Source organism: Eufriesea mexicana, unplaced genomic scaffold (assembly GCF_001483705.2).
Source record: "Eufriesea mexicana isolate 0111107269 unplaced genomic scaffold, ASM148370v2 scaffold2438, whole genome shotgun sequence".
NCBI lineage: Eukaryota > Metazoa > Arthropoda > Insecta > Hymenoptera > Apidae > Eufriesea > Eufriesea mexicana.
The window spans coordinates 359,633-379,160 of NW_016910515.1; the positions used below are offsets into that span (position 1 = coordinate 359,633).

Sequence of the window (19,528 nt, forward strand, 5' to 3'; positions counted from 1 at the left end):
CGTTGCAAACTGAATCGCGACAGATTACGCGGTACAAGTGATGCTCTAACTGCGGTTACTTATAAAATTGAAGCGAAATGATCAAACGTTTGGTGTTTGAACAGCAGTACCACGAGACATATGCGTAACGATAAACAAAAATTCTCAAGTGTGCTCAAGTCTGAACCGTGAAGTGTAAGCACTGCCACGGAAGAGTGTGTCGAATCATTCGGTTGCTCACATGTGAATATAAATATAAAAATTGGTTATAATATTATGCATGCTGTAATTTTAAAAGATACGATGTTTGTACCTTAACTCGGAAACAATTTAATATCAGCATGGAATGTCACTGAAAATGGATGTAAAGTAAAGGTAACTTATAACTGAACGGATGTGGCTTAACTGTTCAGCCTCAGTAGAGGACTAAGACTAACTGATCCTAGGAAGGTCCTGTAAAACCAAGGACTCTAGCAAAGGAAACCCCATGCCAGTGTTTCCAAATGCCCAGAATATTTCGTAGGGTATAAGCCTACTCGTCGGCCGATAACTTTTAAAATGATTAATTACTTATAAACGAGAAATTTACAACTCCTTCTTTACCCACTTAAAAATGAGTACAATACCGCGATCTTCGAACCAGAAAGAGACATTATCGAATTTAATCTCTTAATGACCGCATTAACGCGATTTCGACTTTACGTAAAATTTCTTTTATCCCGTGTTAACGCGGTTTTGCTTTATCCGTTGAGTTTATGTAAAATTGTGTACATTTATAATTTTCTAACATATCAATTTCTTCGTAATTTTGATCACTTAGCAATTTTACGCGATATTAGATATTACGATCATTTAATAAATCGATAATAAAAAATTTGGGGAATTTTTTACCGATTTTTGTAAAATATTCCATCTTCAAGGGGTTAAAGGACTTTGCGTAGTAGACACCGTTATAATTTAAACAACGCTTATAATTGAATGAATTTGAAGTACCATTCGAAAGGAAAAGCGAGCAGCAGTTGCGATTAACGAAAAATTAACGAAATGCGCTACTTCGAAGTATTATATATATAAAAGTATATTTAAACTCGTGCTAATTTCAATACAAAATCCATGTCAGATACGAGTCGAAATTCGAAAATTTCAAAATTATTAAAAATCTAAATTACCCCTAATTTTAACAATCTCTTAAATTTCACGAGTATCGATCTCATTTTAATATTCGAAATGGTTTTACTTCCTTAATTTATGTTCATTTTTTTTCTTTTTTATCTATCTTTGCAATCAAATTCCTTTCAATTTCCTTTCAATTAACAATTTGTTTAAAATAAATTTATGTAATTTATTTTCAGGTTGGGCATGGTTACAATGATTGTATGTAACGAAACGGTATCTGCAAGTGTGGCAAAATTTCCAATCGTAGTTGAAGCTGCTTTACAGGATTTGAACGACTATCATAGCAGCACCACCATTCAACTCCGCAAATGCCTTTCAAGGAGTTTGGATGTTGCTAGTGAAGCAATTCTTGCAGATTTAGACAGTAAGTAAAATTCTACTTTATTTTGCATTTAAAAAAAAAATTTTCCATATTTTTTCACTTGTTATTTTTGTTATAAGCGTAGAATTCGTATTCATAGAGGAGTGGCAACTATTTTGACATAACGATATTTATTATAAAAATACAGATTATTACTCGACTTACGCAGAATCATCTTGACATACTTGTATTCTGGAACTGTTGTTCACACTCTCAAATTCTCGGTCTAACACTGACTCTCCTAATGACCTAATCCATTTATACTACGCATTGATAAATACACGAAGGTTCTCGAAACATTTTTCAAAATCGCTCGTCCTTCGCTCGTTATCTATTATTTAATAATAGAATTCTTATGATCACATTCGCACCCTTCGGATCACTTGTTAATTAAGCACCGACAGTCATGCGATACTCTATTACGCCATTCGTGCATCTGCCACTCGCTACCATATGCTCCATACGTTCGCGCATTACACATAAGTTATACTCGTATCGCATAAATTTATATCGTATCTTTTCCCAATAGCCTTAATATGCAATTAGAGTTTCAGTACCGTTGATGTTATAGACACGCTATCACTGCTCTATAAGCGTATATGCTCAAGTCTAATACTCAATATCTTACAATTAGTGATATTCAGCGATCGACGTAACGATCGAATATCATAAAAGATTCCGTTATAGTGTCAAAAAAAGAAAAAAAGTTATAGAAATATATAATACGTTCGATACTTTGTGTTATTGATGAAATAGCAAGGAATTAAGATATATTTACATATACACTTACTGACAAAAGTTAAGAAACAACGTAATCGTTTGGTAATTTGGGTATATTCTCTATTTTCTGCGATACCTAAGTTGAAACTAACAATGGCATAATAAGATAACATTCCATACATCAGTAAACAATGAGTTTTTTCCAAATATACTTTTTTTCGAATATAGACCACAATTAAATTGAATAGAAGAAACAAGTCAAGAAACAAACAAAGTACTCACAGTAAATTGAGGTTGTGGTAATGGTTACATAGATTTTTAAATATATACGTGTTGGTATAATAAAGGAGCAATGTATGCAAGAAAGGAATAAGTGGAACACGTATGCACGAGATAGCAATATCTAATGAATTCAGGTTATTGTGATAAATGAGTAGACGTGTAATGATCGAGGTGTTGTATAATTTGTACATGTTAATGTATTGTATGAAAGAAGAAAGAAAAAAATGAAAGTAATTTGGCATAGGTCAATTGCAATTGAGTTTTAATAGTGATAAAAGGTGTGAGCATATGATTGTCATAAATTAATTATATTTAAACTTAATATTAGCGTTTGATTATTTTTGTAATTAAATAAAGAATTGTTCTTATTGTTATTAATATTTCATCCATCATTAACAGAGGTCACAATGTAAACAAACATATTCCGAAACACATAGTTCTCTTTCTGACATCGCTGAATCTAATTCATATTATAGTTTGTGTTAAGAATGACAAGAAAGCAACATTTAACAGACGCTGAAAAGCTGAAAATAGTTGAAATATTTACGAAGGGTAAGAAAAAAATTGACATAGCAAAAGTGTTTAATGTAAATCGTTGCATTGTCACCCAGATTATAAAACGATTTGACGAACTGTTAAAACAGCACCACGAACTAACAGACTGCGAAGAAATGAAAAGCTAGATCGTCGAATAGCAAGGCTCTCGAAGTCGAATCCATTTTACACTGCTTCTGAAATTAAAAATCAACTGCGTCTGAGAAACATTCTTAACAGGACAGTTAGCCGTCGTTTAGATGAAAATAATCTTTTTCACGCAAAGCATACAAGATATCACTTGTGTCGAAGAAAAATAGAGCAACTCGGTTGGAGTTTGCTAAAGAACACCTTATTGGACTACTACTGAATGGTGAAAAATTCTATGGAGCGATGAGAGTAAGTTCAACCTGTTTGGAAGTGACTCTAATAATAATATGCGACGCCCTACTGGACAACGATTTGATGTTAAATACCTGAAACCGACAGTAAAATTTGGTGACGGTAATGTAACGGTGTGGGGTTGTTCTCGCATAACGGCCCTGGTCCATTAATACAATTAAAAGAAACAATGGCAGATTTGTGTATTGCGACAACTTGCAAAATCATATGCTGCCATTTGCCAGTAAAAAAATGTTATCAGGATGGTCATTTCGACGCGATAACGGCCCCAAACATTCTTCTAACTTCGTTAAGATGTTTCTTGCAGGACAAAATGTTGATGTAATCAAGCGGTCGAGTCAATCCTCGTATTTGAACCCAATGGAACTTCTGTGGGTTTACGTTGCACGTCAATTGGACAGTCTTCTTCTTACCAGTAAAACAGTCACGATAAGGAAAGAGGAAAAAATCACTATAATATTGTCATAAATACCGGCTGTGTTTTGTGGTCGATTAATTGAATCAATGCCACGCAGATGTCATGCTGTCCTTAAATTAAAGGGTTATCCAACATCTTATTAGACTGTTATGAAAATTACAGATATCGTTGTTTTTATTTAAAGTGTTAATATAAATTAAACAATATATGTTTCTTATGTCACGCAGATTTTGTCTTATTCCATCGATTCAATTTAATTGTTGATTGATTTTCGTATGTCCTCTCGTGTCACCTGTGGAAAAGGTAATTACGTTATTTTATGACCTTGAAACCATTCTATTCTCGTTGAAAATATATTTTTCTAGGGCGAGCAATTAACAAGTAATGTTCATTCGTAAATTAAAATCGGCTACCTTGTATATGTAAAATATATAATTTTAGTTATTCTAAAAGGGTTGGATAATGATAAAATACAAATTTTTCCTTGCTGGTAAGAAATAACGAAATTTGTTTACTTATGTTATATGTTGTATGTTGTATGTTGTATGCTGTATATATACAATGTTTATATTAAACACTGTGCTGGGGTTGTCGTCTATTGGACGCCGCTAGCAACTTAGAGGTAACCTCTTTTATGTCTCTTCGCTGTCTCGCAAGCGAAATTAACGTATATTCTTCTTTTTAATAGTATGTGGTAAGTATCCAAAATACAGACATCGGTTTGCGTTCATTTGCTTGCAAAATAATAAATGCTCTTATTCAGTCGATATAGGTGGACTCTAATAACTCGAGCCAATGCATATTCTTTTTGATCTTCGACTATGTTGTCGATACGGATAGAGCCGGGAGAAGTGCAATAAAACATTGGCATATGTATCAATTCGATATTGAACATTATCGTGGCATAAAAAACACAAAGATGTAATTAATTTTGCTAGTATGTCGGAATACGATACCAAGAGTCTAAGGATTTCAGAAGAATCAAAGGAAGAATTAAACAGAACGAACAAAATATCCCTCTTCTGTACCCTAAATATCTTTCTAGATCTGCTCAGTACAAGAGAAACAAAAGAGAGAAAATTGAGATAGCAAACGGGTTCCCTTGCTTCAAGCCTGCTTGGTTCATCGCTATATCACTGTTCTTTCAATCCGAAGATCTTTCTCGTCGTGGCATTAAAGGCCATTTTCTCCATTGATTTCTGTAATATCTCAAGTTCTACAGGACCGATTTCATTCAACTTCGGTGTTTACCTTCGGTATATGTGCGGTACATGTTCGGTACACATGCCGCTACACCCTGAGCTATAACAAAGACAAAATCGATGTTTCTCTATTTCCTTTCTCGCTTGCTTAACTGCACACGAAAGAATACCCTCTGATCCTCGCCCTTATTTCGATTCAAAGTTTTTCGAAAGCTAACATTAATTGCGTGACCTAAAATTTCTGTTCTCTGCTCAAACATGACCTAACGTAATGTGAGAATGTACTACATTTTGACACCAAAAGCGGGAGATTTTCCTTGTAGAACACCTGAGTCGTAAGATGAAAAATGCACTGGGTGATTAACGTATATGTAAAATCCGTGTAATTCATCCGTGATTTTTAATACACTACGAACCGAAATATCAATCGCGAAAGGATTATAGATTCTTTATTGACACACATACATACACGACGAAATAAGTACATAGGAAAGGAGGAAATCAATACGTAGTAAGAACTTGAAAAAGTTTAATTGGCACGGTACAAACTATTCCAATATAGTAGTATACTTTTTGTTTTTAAACGAATAAAGAAATATCTATGAATTCAAGAACTTGAAAATATATCATATCTGAAATCTAAATTTAACGATACGTTTTATTCGAGGAATTAGATAATATTCTCTCTGCCTATTTCTTTCATCGCCAAAAACAGTGCAATTACGAATAAATTAGTTACCGATTTACGGTACATTGTCGTATATTATATATAATACAAATATTCATGTACTGTTCATGAATTTTCTATATTTACGATTTGACCTTAAGATTATCATAGTCGCATAGATTCATATCTGTACATTTTTATGTACGATATAAAATATGACATGTTTATGTATTCCAGATATAGAAGAATTATTGGGCAAGCCGATACAGACTGAATTATCCACTGAAACAGGACTAGATATTGCAATCAGCACGCTCACGGATCTTATAAATGGTAAGATAATTGTACTTCCATTATTCAATATACGTATGTATTTGAAGCGTTGATAGCAAAATCAATTTTCTTATTATAACTGATCCTTTGATTAATGAAAAAAATATTATCGATTTCGAATATCCCCAACCATTCTGCAGCAACAGAGTATTATGTGTTTCAATTACTTAACCCATGTACGAAACACTTGTACAAAAAAATCTTGAGTCCAGATTTTCTTTTTGTCGTATTTAGTTTTTATACTTAGTAACCATAATAAATAATTAGATATATCTTTGTATATATATAATACAAATATATATATATATATAAATATATAATGCGAGCGCGTGTATGTGTAGATAAGACAAGTAAATATGTAGGATTTCCCACGACCGTTCATAAATTACAATTTTAGAAGGTCCTTTGTTGAAAAATTATAACGGCAGAATAAAACACGTAGAAAGTGATAATGATCTACCCCTTGTTAGTATTAATATAATATAAGACAAAAACAGATAAATGACACTTGCGTTACAATTTGTTATAAATTAGATTTACTAAATTAACATTTAATGGCTGGATAAAGAGCACAGATAAACCCATAAATGATCGTTGTGAGCTGATAACGCTTTACTTCTTCTTGTTTTCACCACAATATAAGATACAAAGCCTGACCTTCGTTGTGGATTAGAATCTGACGATACATTTTCTTAATATCATACGAGTAGTACATGTATTTGTATTGTCGAAACCAGATTAACACATCGAAGATATCCTTTTATACTTTACGCCCGTCGATCACTCGGCACCGTCTATTGAACACCATTCGTAATTTAGTGATCGTACTCGTTCCTTCTCGCGGTGTAGTAGGTACACAGTCTTTTGTCTTATGCTGTTGGTCGGTATGTTGGTTCACCAGCCGATAGTGGAATCAGGGATTGATCCCAATATTGGAGTTTATCGTTGAAGTCTCCAGCTGCTAGAAATTTGCTACTTAATGTTTGGAAGAAGTTCTGATACTGTTTTAGAATGTTACGTCACTAGGTTGGTTTTATTCGACCACGATTATTGACGGACGTAACCAAATGGAAATTACGTATTTTTCCATTGCCATAGTGGACTGTATTTTAAAGCATTGTGATTGGTAGACAACGCCTTGATGTTGAGGAAGCGTGTTGTGTAGTGCTCGAGAGTCGATTGATTACTTTCTCTACTTTACGAGAATTAACTTGTTACTATGTGCGCTCTGCAAGAGTTGACTCAACCCATTTGCATCCAAGCGCGGAATAATCCGCGAGCTGTGATCTTTTTCATTACCAGTCGCTGAATATTCTTCAATTTGCCACAGATCACGTTTGATCCCTTTACATCGGTTCATTATATTCTTAACAAGTTTTACTTTTCTTTTATTTTATCTTTTATTTTATTTATAAAATAATTTTTATTTTTTTCCCTTTTTACAAAAAAAAATGTAAAATGTGATGTTTGCGATGTAACATTGTGTGTCAGTTGTTTTAGAAAGTATCATGTTAAATAAACTCCATGAACAATTCGGAAGTGATTTACTGCACGTACGACCGACCGCGCGCGGTGATACGGGCCAGTCGTCGGTTGAACATCGCGGATGCCTGAACACGGCACTTTAAGTAGGGCCCTGATGCAAATGAGTTAATTCTCTCTTGTCGATCTTGTATTTCTTGCGAGAATATTACAGTCTATGAATTATTAAAATTCATAAGAACTCTTGGTAGGACTAAGCATTTTTCTGTCGGTTAACGTGTTAACATTCACGCACTTTTTATGTACTGCGCTCTGGAGACCGGGATAAAATTTGATAATCTATGCGATATGATGGTGTAATTTGGAAATGAAAATCTCCGTTTTATATAAGCATAGTTCTTCGTAGCTTAATGTTGGTAAAATTCTAATTGTACGACTTCTGTATGTTGGAAATCTGCTTGCCTTATATTCATATCTTCTATATGTACCAGTTGTCCCAAAAAATTAATCTGATTCGAATATTGGAAAATCCTGTCTATAATTAGGTGACTAAGGACAGAGGTTTGTATCAAATAAAATATTGCGTTTAGAATGACACAAGCTATTTTGAAGTCCTAGAATGAGGTGGGGATTGCAATATTTTGGATACATTTATAAAACAGCTATTTATGCATTCATTAATTATTCCGGCCATAAACCAATTTTTTGTAATGAGTCGTGATTGATTGACTTGTTCAACTGTCAATGGTTTCCGAAGTCCATCTGCAAATGATGGTATCTGATGCAAATGATGCAACTTCCTCCAAAAAGTCCCAGAAACAATGATCCACGAGGAAAACATCACGCGCGTGAAATTGATTGCACGTACCGGCTTTTAATGACAGTTCGTTTAGAATTGATGCATTATTTTTAGATTCATAATATAGTCCCTAAATATTTACTATGTAACAATGCATGTAACTAATTACTGATGCAACACCGAAGAGGAAGACGACGGAACATAACGCTCGAGTATGTTCGATCAGTCTCATTTTCACACATTTCGACTCATTTTTCGACAACTTTCCCATCGTTTCTCGACAAAGTAATAAAGGAATCTTTTATTCCTTGGAAAATGCTCTTAAGGGTCCTGAAGAAATTTCATTTCCAAGCGATGCCAAAAATGGCCTTTTAGTCCTTTGTTGAAAAATTATAACGGCAGAATAAAACACGTAGAAAGTGATAATGATCTACCCCTTGTTAGTATTAATATAATATAAGACAAAAACAGATAAATGACACTTGCGTTACAATTTGTTATAAATTAGATTTACTAAATTAACATTTAATGGCTGGATAAAGAGCACAGATAAACCCATAAATGATCGTTGTGAGCTGATAACGCTTTACTTCTTCTTGTTTTCACCACAATATAAGATACAAAGCCTGACCTTCGTTGTGGATTAGAATCTGACGATACATTTTCTTAATATCATACGAGTAGTACATGTATTTGTATTGTCGAAACCAGATTAACACATCGAAGATATCCTTTTATACTTTACGCCCGTCGATCACTCGGCACCGTCTATTGAACACCATTCGTAATTTAGTGATCGTACTCGTTCCTTCTCGCGGTGTAGTAGGTACACAGTCTTTTGTCTTATGCTGTTGGTCGGTATGTTGGTTCACCAGCCGATAGTGGAATCAGGGATTGATCCCAATATTGGAGTTTATCGTTGAAGTCTCCAGCTGCTAGAAATTTGCTACTTAATGTTTGGAAGAAGTTCTGATACTGTTTTAGAATGTTACGTCACTAGGTTGGTTTTATTCGACCACGATTATTGACGGACGTAACCAAATGGAAATTACGTATTTTTCCATTGCCATAGTGGACTGTATTTTAAAGCATTGTGATTGGTAGACAACGCCTTGATGTTGAGGAAGCGTGTTGTGTAGTGCTCGAGAGTCGATTGATTACTTTCTCTACTTTACGAGAATTAACTTGTTACTATGTGCGCTCTGCAAGAGTTGACTCAACCCATTTGCATCCAAGCGCGGAATAATCCGCGAGCTGTGATCTTTTTCATTACCAGTCGCTGAATATTCTTCAATTTGCCACAGATCACGTTTGATCCCTTTACATCGGTTCATTATATTCTTAACAAGTTTTACTTTTCTTTTATTTTATCTTTTATTTTATTTATAAAATAATTTTTATTTTTTTCCCTTTTTACAAAAAAAAATGTAAAATGTGATGTTTGCGATGTAACATTGTGTGTCAGTTGTTTTAGAAAGTATCATGTTAAATAAACTCCATGAACAATTCGGAAGTGATTTACTGCACGTACGACCGACCGCGCGCGGTGATACGGGCCTGTCGTCGGTTGAACATCGCGGATGCCTGAACACGGCACTTTAAGTAGGGCCCTGATGCAAATGAGTTAATTCTCTCTTGTCGATCTTGTATTTCTTGCGAGAATATTACAGTCTATGAATTATTAAAATTCATAAGAACTCTTGGTAGGACTAAGCATTTTTCTGTCGGTTAACGTGTTAACATTCACGCACTTTTTATGTACTGCGCTCTGGAGACCGGGATAAAATTTGATAATCTATGCGATATGATGGTGTAATTTGGAAATGAAAATCTCCGTTTTATATAAGCATAGTTCTTCGTAGCTTAATGTTGGTAAAATTCTAATTGTACGACTTCTGTATGTTGGAAATCTGCTTGCCTTATATTCATATCTTCTATATGTACCAGTTGTCCCAAAAAATTAATCTGATTCGAATATTGGAAAATCCTGTCTATAATTAGGTGACTAAGGACAGAGGTTTGTATCAAATAAAATATTGCGTTTAGAATGACACAAGCTATTTTGAAGTCCTAGAATGAGGTGGGGATTGCAATATTTTGGATACATTTATAAAACAGCTATTTATGCATTCATTAATTATTCCGGCCATAAACCAATTTTTTGTAATGAGTCGTGATTGATTGACTTGTTCAACTGTCAATGGTTTCCGAAGTCCATCTGCAAATGATGGTATCTGATGCAAATGATGCAACTTCCTCCAAAAAGTCCCAGAAACAATGATCCACGAGGAAAACATCACGCGCGTGAAATTGATTGCACGTACCGGCTTTTAATGACAGTTCGTTTAGAATTGATGCATTATTTTTAGATTCATAATATAGTCCCTAAATATTTACTATGTAACAATGCATGTAACTAATTACTGATGCAACACCGAAGAGGAAGACGACGGAACATAACGCTCGAGTATGTTCGATCAGTCTCATTTTCACACATTTCGACTCATTTTTCGACAACTTTCCCATCGTTTCTCGACAAAGTAATAAAGGAATCTTTTATTCCTTGGAAAATGCTCTTAAGGGTCCTGAAGAAATTTCATTTCCAAGCGATGCCAAAAATGGCCTTTTTCAAAATCAAAAGATTTATCATGACGATCATTCTATTCATCGCGAGAATCAACTTCGTTAAAAAAAACTATCAATGAAAATTCAATTGTTCTCTTGGAAAATTATGACCAAGTTCCATTATGTTTCAAATGATATTGACTTTAACAAAATTGACAACGATATTGAGTCAAAGTGAATTTTACGATACTTTTTTCGTAATAATTTTTACTAAACCGTGGGTGTAAAATATTATAATTATTTCATACCAAGTACAATGTTACATATAAAATCGAATTAATTATAACACCAATCATTGAATCACATTCATCGCTTAGAACGTGAAATTTTTCGAAAAATTGCGAAATAGTCGAATTTGTTCACCTGGATCATTCGCGATCCAACAACGATATCGAATGAATAAAACTATTTTATATTTATTAAATACGAATTATCATACAACGAAATATTACGAAAGAATATATTTTGTTTATAAAACAGTTTCACTCGTTAAGCTTCATTTATTAAAACTCGATTATCACACTCGAAGAACTGATGAACAAGACTTGGATTTTCATAGAAATAAATTATAATTCGATACGTTAGTTACTGCCGTTAAAGTACGGCACATTAAATTATATATTTGTAGGATTTACTTGACGTAACAGATAATAGGATTAATAATAGATTAATTTGTTCGTTTGAAAATCTTTGTGGCAAAGGTCTTAACTTTTTTTCTTCTCTTTGTACGCCCTCGCCATTAGCCTTCGTCACGCACACTTGGTACACAGCACACATCTCGCACACGCAACGCATGCAACGCACGCAACGCACGCAACACGCGCATCTTTGCAACGTGCGGTCAAACATCCTGCGAACGCTGTTTTTATTAGCGTCGTATCCACCTCATTGACAGTCGCACCGCTATATATTCTCATAAATATAATTGAAGAACATATGAAGAATCAGAAATTAAAACGTATAAATTTCTTTTCGTTTCTAACAACGCAAAATTTTTCGATAATTTCTCTTTTCTTACCGCGTTACCACGTATCACGTACCAGCTTCGCTATCAACAGATCTCGCCTTGCCTATTCAAACAATGAGAGCAGTTAAATAATAGAAAAATAAACATCGTTAGATCTTTCGACATTTTTCATTAACGTAAATTGTTTGTATATTGCGTAACTCGTTCAATATAATAAGAAAAGTGTTACATACTAATAGGAATACGAGATAAGAACTGTAATAACAAACATTTAAATAAACAAAATTACTATTCTATTTTATGTACTTATAACTTTTATAAATGCCTTTCCTCTATAATGGTTATGATTACAATGTTATTCAACATGCATTTATAAATAGACATATTATAATTTAATGTTACGATATTATTATATTCTAGCCACGCAAAAAGTCTCGAGTAACGTTGAATCTTTGTTAAACGATGGTGAAAATATCCGTAAATCTGGAAAAGTGTTAACTATAGAAGTCGACAGTTTACGTCGAAATTTGGAAAATACATTGAAAGCTTGTACTGGACAGGATCGTCCACTTTGTACCATTATTGATTCTTCTGGATTGCGAGTAACATTATGGATGGATCAGGTAAATTTGATAAATAGTCTACAGTAATCTATATTATTTATATATTTACTTCGTGTATCTATAATATACGTAATTTTTTTTAATACACAATCGATTTAATATACAACTACGAAGTATATTTCCTACTTTCCGTTTCATTTCGATGAAAATTTGTATTCCCGATGTCTCAAGATTGTGTTTAATGATTAGCACAAATGAATTCTATACATTCGAATCGATAAAGAGCTGTCTAAAAATATGGATACAAAATTATGCTTCAATGTCAAATTTCTTTTATGTCTTTTATACGGTATATTCTACTTGACAATAGAGTAAAAAGTATCAAAAGAACCATTGAATTGTCAAGGATCAAGAAAGGTTATGGAATCAGGTTATGGAAAATTATGGAAGAAAATTATGGATGGAAAAGGCAATATCGCTTTTCAAAAAAAAAACAACAAATTATTTCAAAAAGTATTCTGTTTCTATCCCTATAACAACTAGAATTCCATAAAAAAAGAAGAATTCGACGGAAAGGTATAGATCTTTATTGCGATGGTCATTATACATAATTTTAAAATACCTTGCAAAGCTATGAAAATTTCGCATATTTACGCTTTTTATTAGCAAATATTCGCATAAGATGAAATTAGCCTCTAGATTGGGAGTCAATAGTATTATCGATTTGAATAGCTACAAAACAAACGGACAGTGAGAAAAAAGGCAGCATTGAGTACAAACATTATCCAGTGAAAAATAATACTGCATAAAAAACGATTTTATCGTAGCAAATAATGCATATTTTTGTCCATATTTTTCATCTAAGAATTTCGTTTTACAAAGTTTTATTAAAACTCAATCTTCTTTTAACGTTAAATACAACACTTCGTATTATAATACAAAATACTCTATTAGCGAAATTACGATTTTCTGAATTATAACAGTTTTCTCTGTAAATCCTTTGCTTCCAAATTTATATTGTTTGTTTCATAGTAATTTGTTTCCTTTTTCAACGCAAACAAATTATCGTATCATTTCGGGAAAGCTTCATTATAAACGTTATTAAAGCTAATAACGCGTGACGCGTTACGTGCATTGTATATTTCCAATAATATGACTCAAATTTCTGAAGATATACAAATTTTGAATATAGAAGCAGATCATGTCTAAAACTTACTTGATTCTACGAACTTTTGATAATCTTAACATAATATAATATCGCTCACATAAATATGTACATACATGTATGTATGTATAGCGAATGAATAAATACTTCAATACTAACACCGTTCAACGTGTTTACTTTCTACTTTTGCAATATGTACTGGTTGATTCTTGTAGAGTTACTCGTGCTGAGCACGAATCCATAAGCAGAATTGTCGTATTACCCTCAGTATTCGAAGAAATCAAATTTTTGTAAAAATTGCCGATGTTTAACAAGAACGAGGTATCGCGTGGAAATTGAAAGCGTTAAAAGGGTCTGATTGGTCTGAAATGGCAAAGGAAGGGATCCCTGAATACATCGGTACGTAGATGTAAATGATTAGAAATAGTCATTGAACTATTTTTACATTTTTACGATACGTTATTTATCTAGGAAGATATCTATCTTACTAACTCATATCCAGCACGAATAACTCTTTAAAAATTACCCGATGCATATTGCAAAAACGAAAGGAAGTAAAAATTTTTTGGTCAGTGTTTCATCAAGCTTTTTGTACATTTTTCTAGTGAGAACGTTCTGTTTTGGTACTTTATGAACCCCTTCACAGTGTGGTAAAATTACGAATTCAGGTCCAAAAAATGTTCAGTAATTAGTCTGTGTATAGTATTTGACGCCCTGCCCGTTACTGTCACGAGATAAACTGTTAACGGGTTAAAGGAATTTCCGAAAACTGGAAAATAAAATAATCCTAATTTAATTTAACGTGAAATTTTATAAAGAAACTTTCACAAAAAAACATCAAAGTGTGTGTTCGATTACTTGCATTAAATGAAGAAAGGTTGATTTGCAGCTCCAATAGGAAAGTTGAACGCCTTACCCGCATAGTGCATGGAGAACTCTCGCTACTAGGTCAAGTCGAGATACCTTGTGAAACCAAAAGGCGCAAAGTCAGATATTCGCTTCGCTTGCACTCTTTAGATAAGTTGCAAATATGGACAGTCATTGAAGCAAGTAATTGTGATTATTTGGATGGATCATAACTTGACTTATAATATTTTAAATATAACAAATTTCTCAAAAATTTAGTTCGTAGGACAATTTAAGCGAACACGAAAAATTAAAGATTCATATAATTAAAAATGAGAGACCATCGATAATAGTTATTTTAAGGATCTGATCGAAAAAAGAAATCATTGATAAAATTTTGATTTTTATTCACATCTGACCGAAACATCGGTAAATAATTCACCATCAAGAAATTCGTCAAGAAATGCAATGATTAAAAAATTTCAATTTTTATTTCTTATGGTTGCAAATAACCATTATAAATTATTAGAGTACTTTCTGTGTATGGATAACTTTTTCAAACAACGGAAGTTGTTTTTGGTAACGAAGATTGTAGGTAATGTCACCTACAATGCTCATTAAAAGTAATTTATATCATTTCTAGTTATTATTGGTGCTCAGAAATACCACTTAGGATTGTTCTTCCTAACCAAAAATACAATAATTTCTTTCTCCTTCCATGATACTCTACAAACCAAACGAAAAAGAAAGAAGTAATAATTATTTATGTTTTTTAACTAAAATTATTTCAGTAAACAAGAGAAATATAATTATGTAAGTAAATGGATAAAGTGATAACAATATTTATTGAACAGTTTAACAACACAACATAAATTAGAATAATATCACTTGAAATAGATTCGCTTCTCACTGCGATATAATCTATACCCGGCTCTTACACAGAACGTCTTTTTCTGATGACTGTCATTAATGCACTAATTGTTTTTCACGACTCTCAGTCATACTCGTCACACACATACATTCTTCTACACAAATATTCTTCACACTTATACCAAATATACTATGACAACCACTACCACAAATTATTATATAGTCTTTCCTTATTTCAGTTTTAACAGTCACGGACTCAGTAAAAAACAAAGAAGATACACAAAGTGTTCACGGTAATGCTATTCAACATTTTTCTCGGAAATAATAAGTGTATTGTAAATATGAAAAAGAAAAATGTTTTATTGATTTTTATACTCAACGTAATAACGCGTATGAATTTCTTATATTTGCAATAATTCTCAAGAAACGAAAATGATATTCAGTTTTTTAAATGAAATATCATATATATATTGGAAAGCCTATATTAAGATTCAACCGTATGGTATATTATGACCTTCAACTCCGTACAAGATCAAAAACAAGGAACACGTTCGATATGTCTTTCTTGAATTTCGTTACATTTTTCAGTTCTACGAAATACATTTTCGGTGAGTTTTGCCAATTATGACCGGGATATATGTGGATTTATGAGCTACATTTATTTTTATCTATAGATTATTCATATCTCTAGATAAAATATAGTAAACAATATCTTTGATAGTATTATATAAAAAAAATCTAACGTGCAATTTTAGCGACTATTCTACGAATGCATATATCTCAATTCGTTTATTTCGAAACTCTTTGTTTAAAAAATTACTAGCTTCTCCGCTATTATGAAGTACAGTACTGTTCCGCTTTCGACAATAAAAGTGGCTGTTGTTTCGAATAATCCTTGAATCGCGTATTCAAAAGTTCTACAATAGATACACTCATACACGAAAGCATGCGAATGTTTGTATGTGCTGTTTCCAACAAGTAATATACGTATGTTAAATTGAAGTATTTGAAAAATCTCAAGACCATAGAGTAAAATTAAAAAATAATTTAATCATACGTGTTTAATACGATATATTTATTACAAACATGCGTCATTGTTAAATTATAAAAGTATGTTAAAGTAATAAAAAATAAATAGTATTTATATAATGTTGATTTATCTTTAACTTCTTATAACAACTTTAATATAATTTTCCATTGAATACATTAGCGCCACCGGGATTCCTATTTGTAATAAATATAATCCAAGTATCGTATATATCGTCGAATTATTTTGTCTCTTTATTAATAATATTTTGAGATTTCTTCCTTACTATCGTATAATTTTAAATATTTCGATTTAACGTACATATTGAATTCTTAGACGTAACAAATCTAAGTGTTGTAATATTTCCGCGAAGATGTACATATACAATAAGTGAGTACATATCAATATTTTCGTTTAATGTCACTTTATAAAAATATGACCCTAAGAGTATTATCTACCATTATCTACTATTCCAAGCACACGTTTGTCCGAAATTGCTCGAGTATTGAATATTTTCCTGTCTTCTGAATTTTGGATTTTTCGTGCTTCAAAACTAGATATTACGTTGTTAATCATATTTCCTTAAAAGCTAAATTTATGAATCCAACAAATATTCTTATCAAAATTGCAATCGTTTTTATTATTTCCAAGTATCCGATTTGATACTTGTAAGATTTGTAATCACGTAAGTTTTCGATTTTACGAACAGATGTAAATGAAATATTACACGTGGATAAGATATTATAAGGCGACGAAATTTTTTCGAAATGTAATACAAATATATGTAGGATTTTTGGTTATATTAAATCTATGCAGACCGAGGTCTGCGCGTCTAATAAAGAACAACTCCCTTTTAATAATAAAGCAGGTTTATTTACTATATCACACTACTTTCGACTACACACCATCTGACTGCCTCGCGCCTTTGCATCCCTATTTAAAGCCAGATCTATCTCATTCCATACACACGCTTTCTCTCTCAATCATTCTACAGACATTCCGACAAAGGGATTTGCCGCTATCATTTGTTCTTTCCGTACCAAACGCCCGAGTCAGACCCGATACCACCGTTCGCTACTCCTTGCTTTTCAAGGAACCGCCCATACGCTTCTGTTCCGTCTCGGAAAGCGTGTTTATAACATAATTTTATTCTAAGGCTTACACTTTTGCCAGACCTAACGGTCTATTTTATATTTTATACGGCGACTGCAATTCCGGAGGTTCGATGTGCCTCAACGCCGTTCTAGCGGATTAAGCGTACAAATGTAAAGCAAAATTAGGAATTTTACTAGCACCAGACGCGACAGATGGGACCCACTTGTGACAGACCCAACAAGCGACGGACGGACGACACTATAAATCACGTCATCGACCATCAGAAATCGGCTCCTTGACAGTTTCCTACTCCTTAGCCAAAGGTCCTTATGTCACACCCTCTGTCCAATTAAAACTCTTTACCTTTCCACCACCAACATCTATTTTACCCAATCAGAACTAAACTAGAGAAAACATTCGATACCGTAGGACGCTACAGCTTCCATGCACTCCGCACACTCATTGCACTCGCCACCCCACATATAAATGTCCAGTTTCTTTTCTTCAAAAACAGAATATTCTAAGAATATGTTTTCTTTATTTCATAGAGATCTCGTTCCTTTTAAACGTTTTGTTATCTGAATAACTAATAATGCATCAATTTATTCGTCGTTAAGGAACGACTCTTGACTTAACAACTAACTAACTCTTTTCTCAACTCTAAGACTGACAACTGACACTAACGAACTCTCAACTAACTCTTCTGTCTTCCAGGACGGGCCTATTTAAAGCCCGTCCAGAGGACAAGCGCCTCCTCGAAGTAGGAGAAACTCCCTCCGTCAAGGTCAAGAGTGAAGGGACTGCTCCCTCTGAGTTAGCTCCTCCGAAGGGTCAGCTTCGATTTATGCCATGGAAAGTTGGGGTTGCGCGAGGCCACCTCGCGTGGCCTGGCCCCAACCTGCTACGACCCACCTGACAGCCAGATCGTAAGTGCCGAAGCCTAATAGCCTAAATTAGGCTTTTGAACGATGCCTCGTGTCCGGTGACCCGAGGCAACATAGAAATTCGACCAGAATGTGCAGTAAACAAATAAACACCGAAGCACGTATTGCTCGGCATTTAAGATTTGGCTATTGAAAGACCGTAACGGGTCTTTCTGTACTTTGTCTATTTCCTAAAACTATCCTACAATAGCGATACAAACAGCAATCGAAAAATGTTTCATATATATTACACGGTTAAACTCTTCTTGATACATTTTCATATAATATAAAAAAATATGTAGTATTCAATTTGAAGTGGTTGGCAATACGTATGCCGGCGATCGTCGCGGCGGCCGGGACAATAATCACGGCGTCGTAGGAGGATCCGAACTGTCCTGTGGTCCTTTGACTTAGGAGCTTTTAAAGCGGTCGAGTGTTCACGGAAGGGGTAGAAAAAATCGCCAACCCGCGCGCGGGAAAAACTAAGTTTTCGCGGGAAGAGTTTACGCGGGGACCGCCCTCGCGCGGGAAGGTCATGATGACCGCCCAGGGAGGTCGTAAATTAAGACGACCGTTGGTCTGCAACATCGCTGCCCGGTCCCAAGCTAATCCCCGGCATGATATTGACGATAGCCAATGCCATCCGGAGGACAATGCCTGCTGACCTGCAGCGACTCCTGGTACGTTGCGGGGACGTACCCGGTGCACACTCGACCCTAATGTCCCTGCTCCTTTTGCATGGGCGTAGTGGCGGAATCTTAGCCGCCACAAATTTAAAAAACTGAAGGTCACCTTTGTTTCTTGAAAATTATTGTAAATATAAAAAATTGATAGACACTATATTTCTCTCCTTTATTCTTTCAATACACCTACTACTTGTGAAAGAAATACTTGCTAGTATTCACGGGAACACCCTATATACGTACTTCAACGTATGCGTGTTATGCGTACAGCAACTAATTTGGCAAGTTCCTGAACTTTTTCTTACTTACAAAGTAATAATGATTTTACCTTTTCAAATTTCACTGAAAATTTCACTGCCTAATTTATGTACGTAATGTACGTGAATCTACGTAAACACGGTATTTATTA

The 19,528-nt window shown here is 33.9% G+C and overlaps 1 protein-coding gene across 1 annotated transcript in view; it reads left to right on the plus strand.

The window, feature by feature from the left end:
* Window positions 1-19,528, plus strand: part of prom (prominin) — a 107,749-nt gene that overhangs the window by 42,055 nt on the left and 46,166 nt on the right. Inside the window, exons 5-7 of the mRNA XM_017903605.1 lie at window positions 1,332-1,519; window positions 5,979-6,074; window positions 12,368-12,570. Coding sequence (XP_017759094.1) covers window positions 1,332-1,519; window positions 5,979-6,074; window positions 12,368-12,570 — 487 coding nt within the window. The remainder of the gene's footprint in view (window positions 1-1,331; window positions 1,520-5,978; window positions 6,075-12,367; window positions 12,571-19,528) is intronic.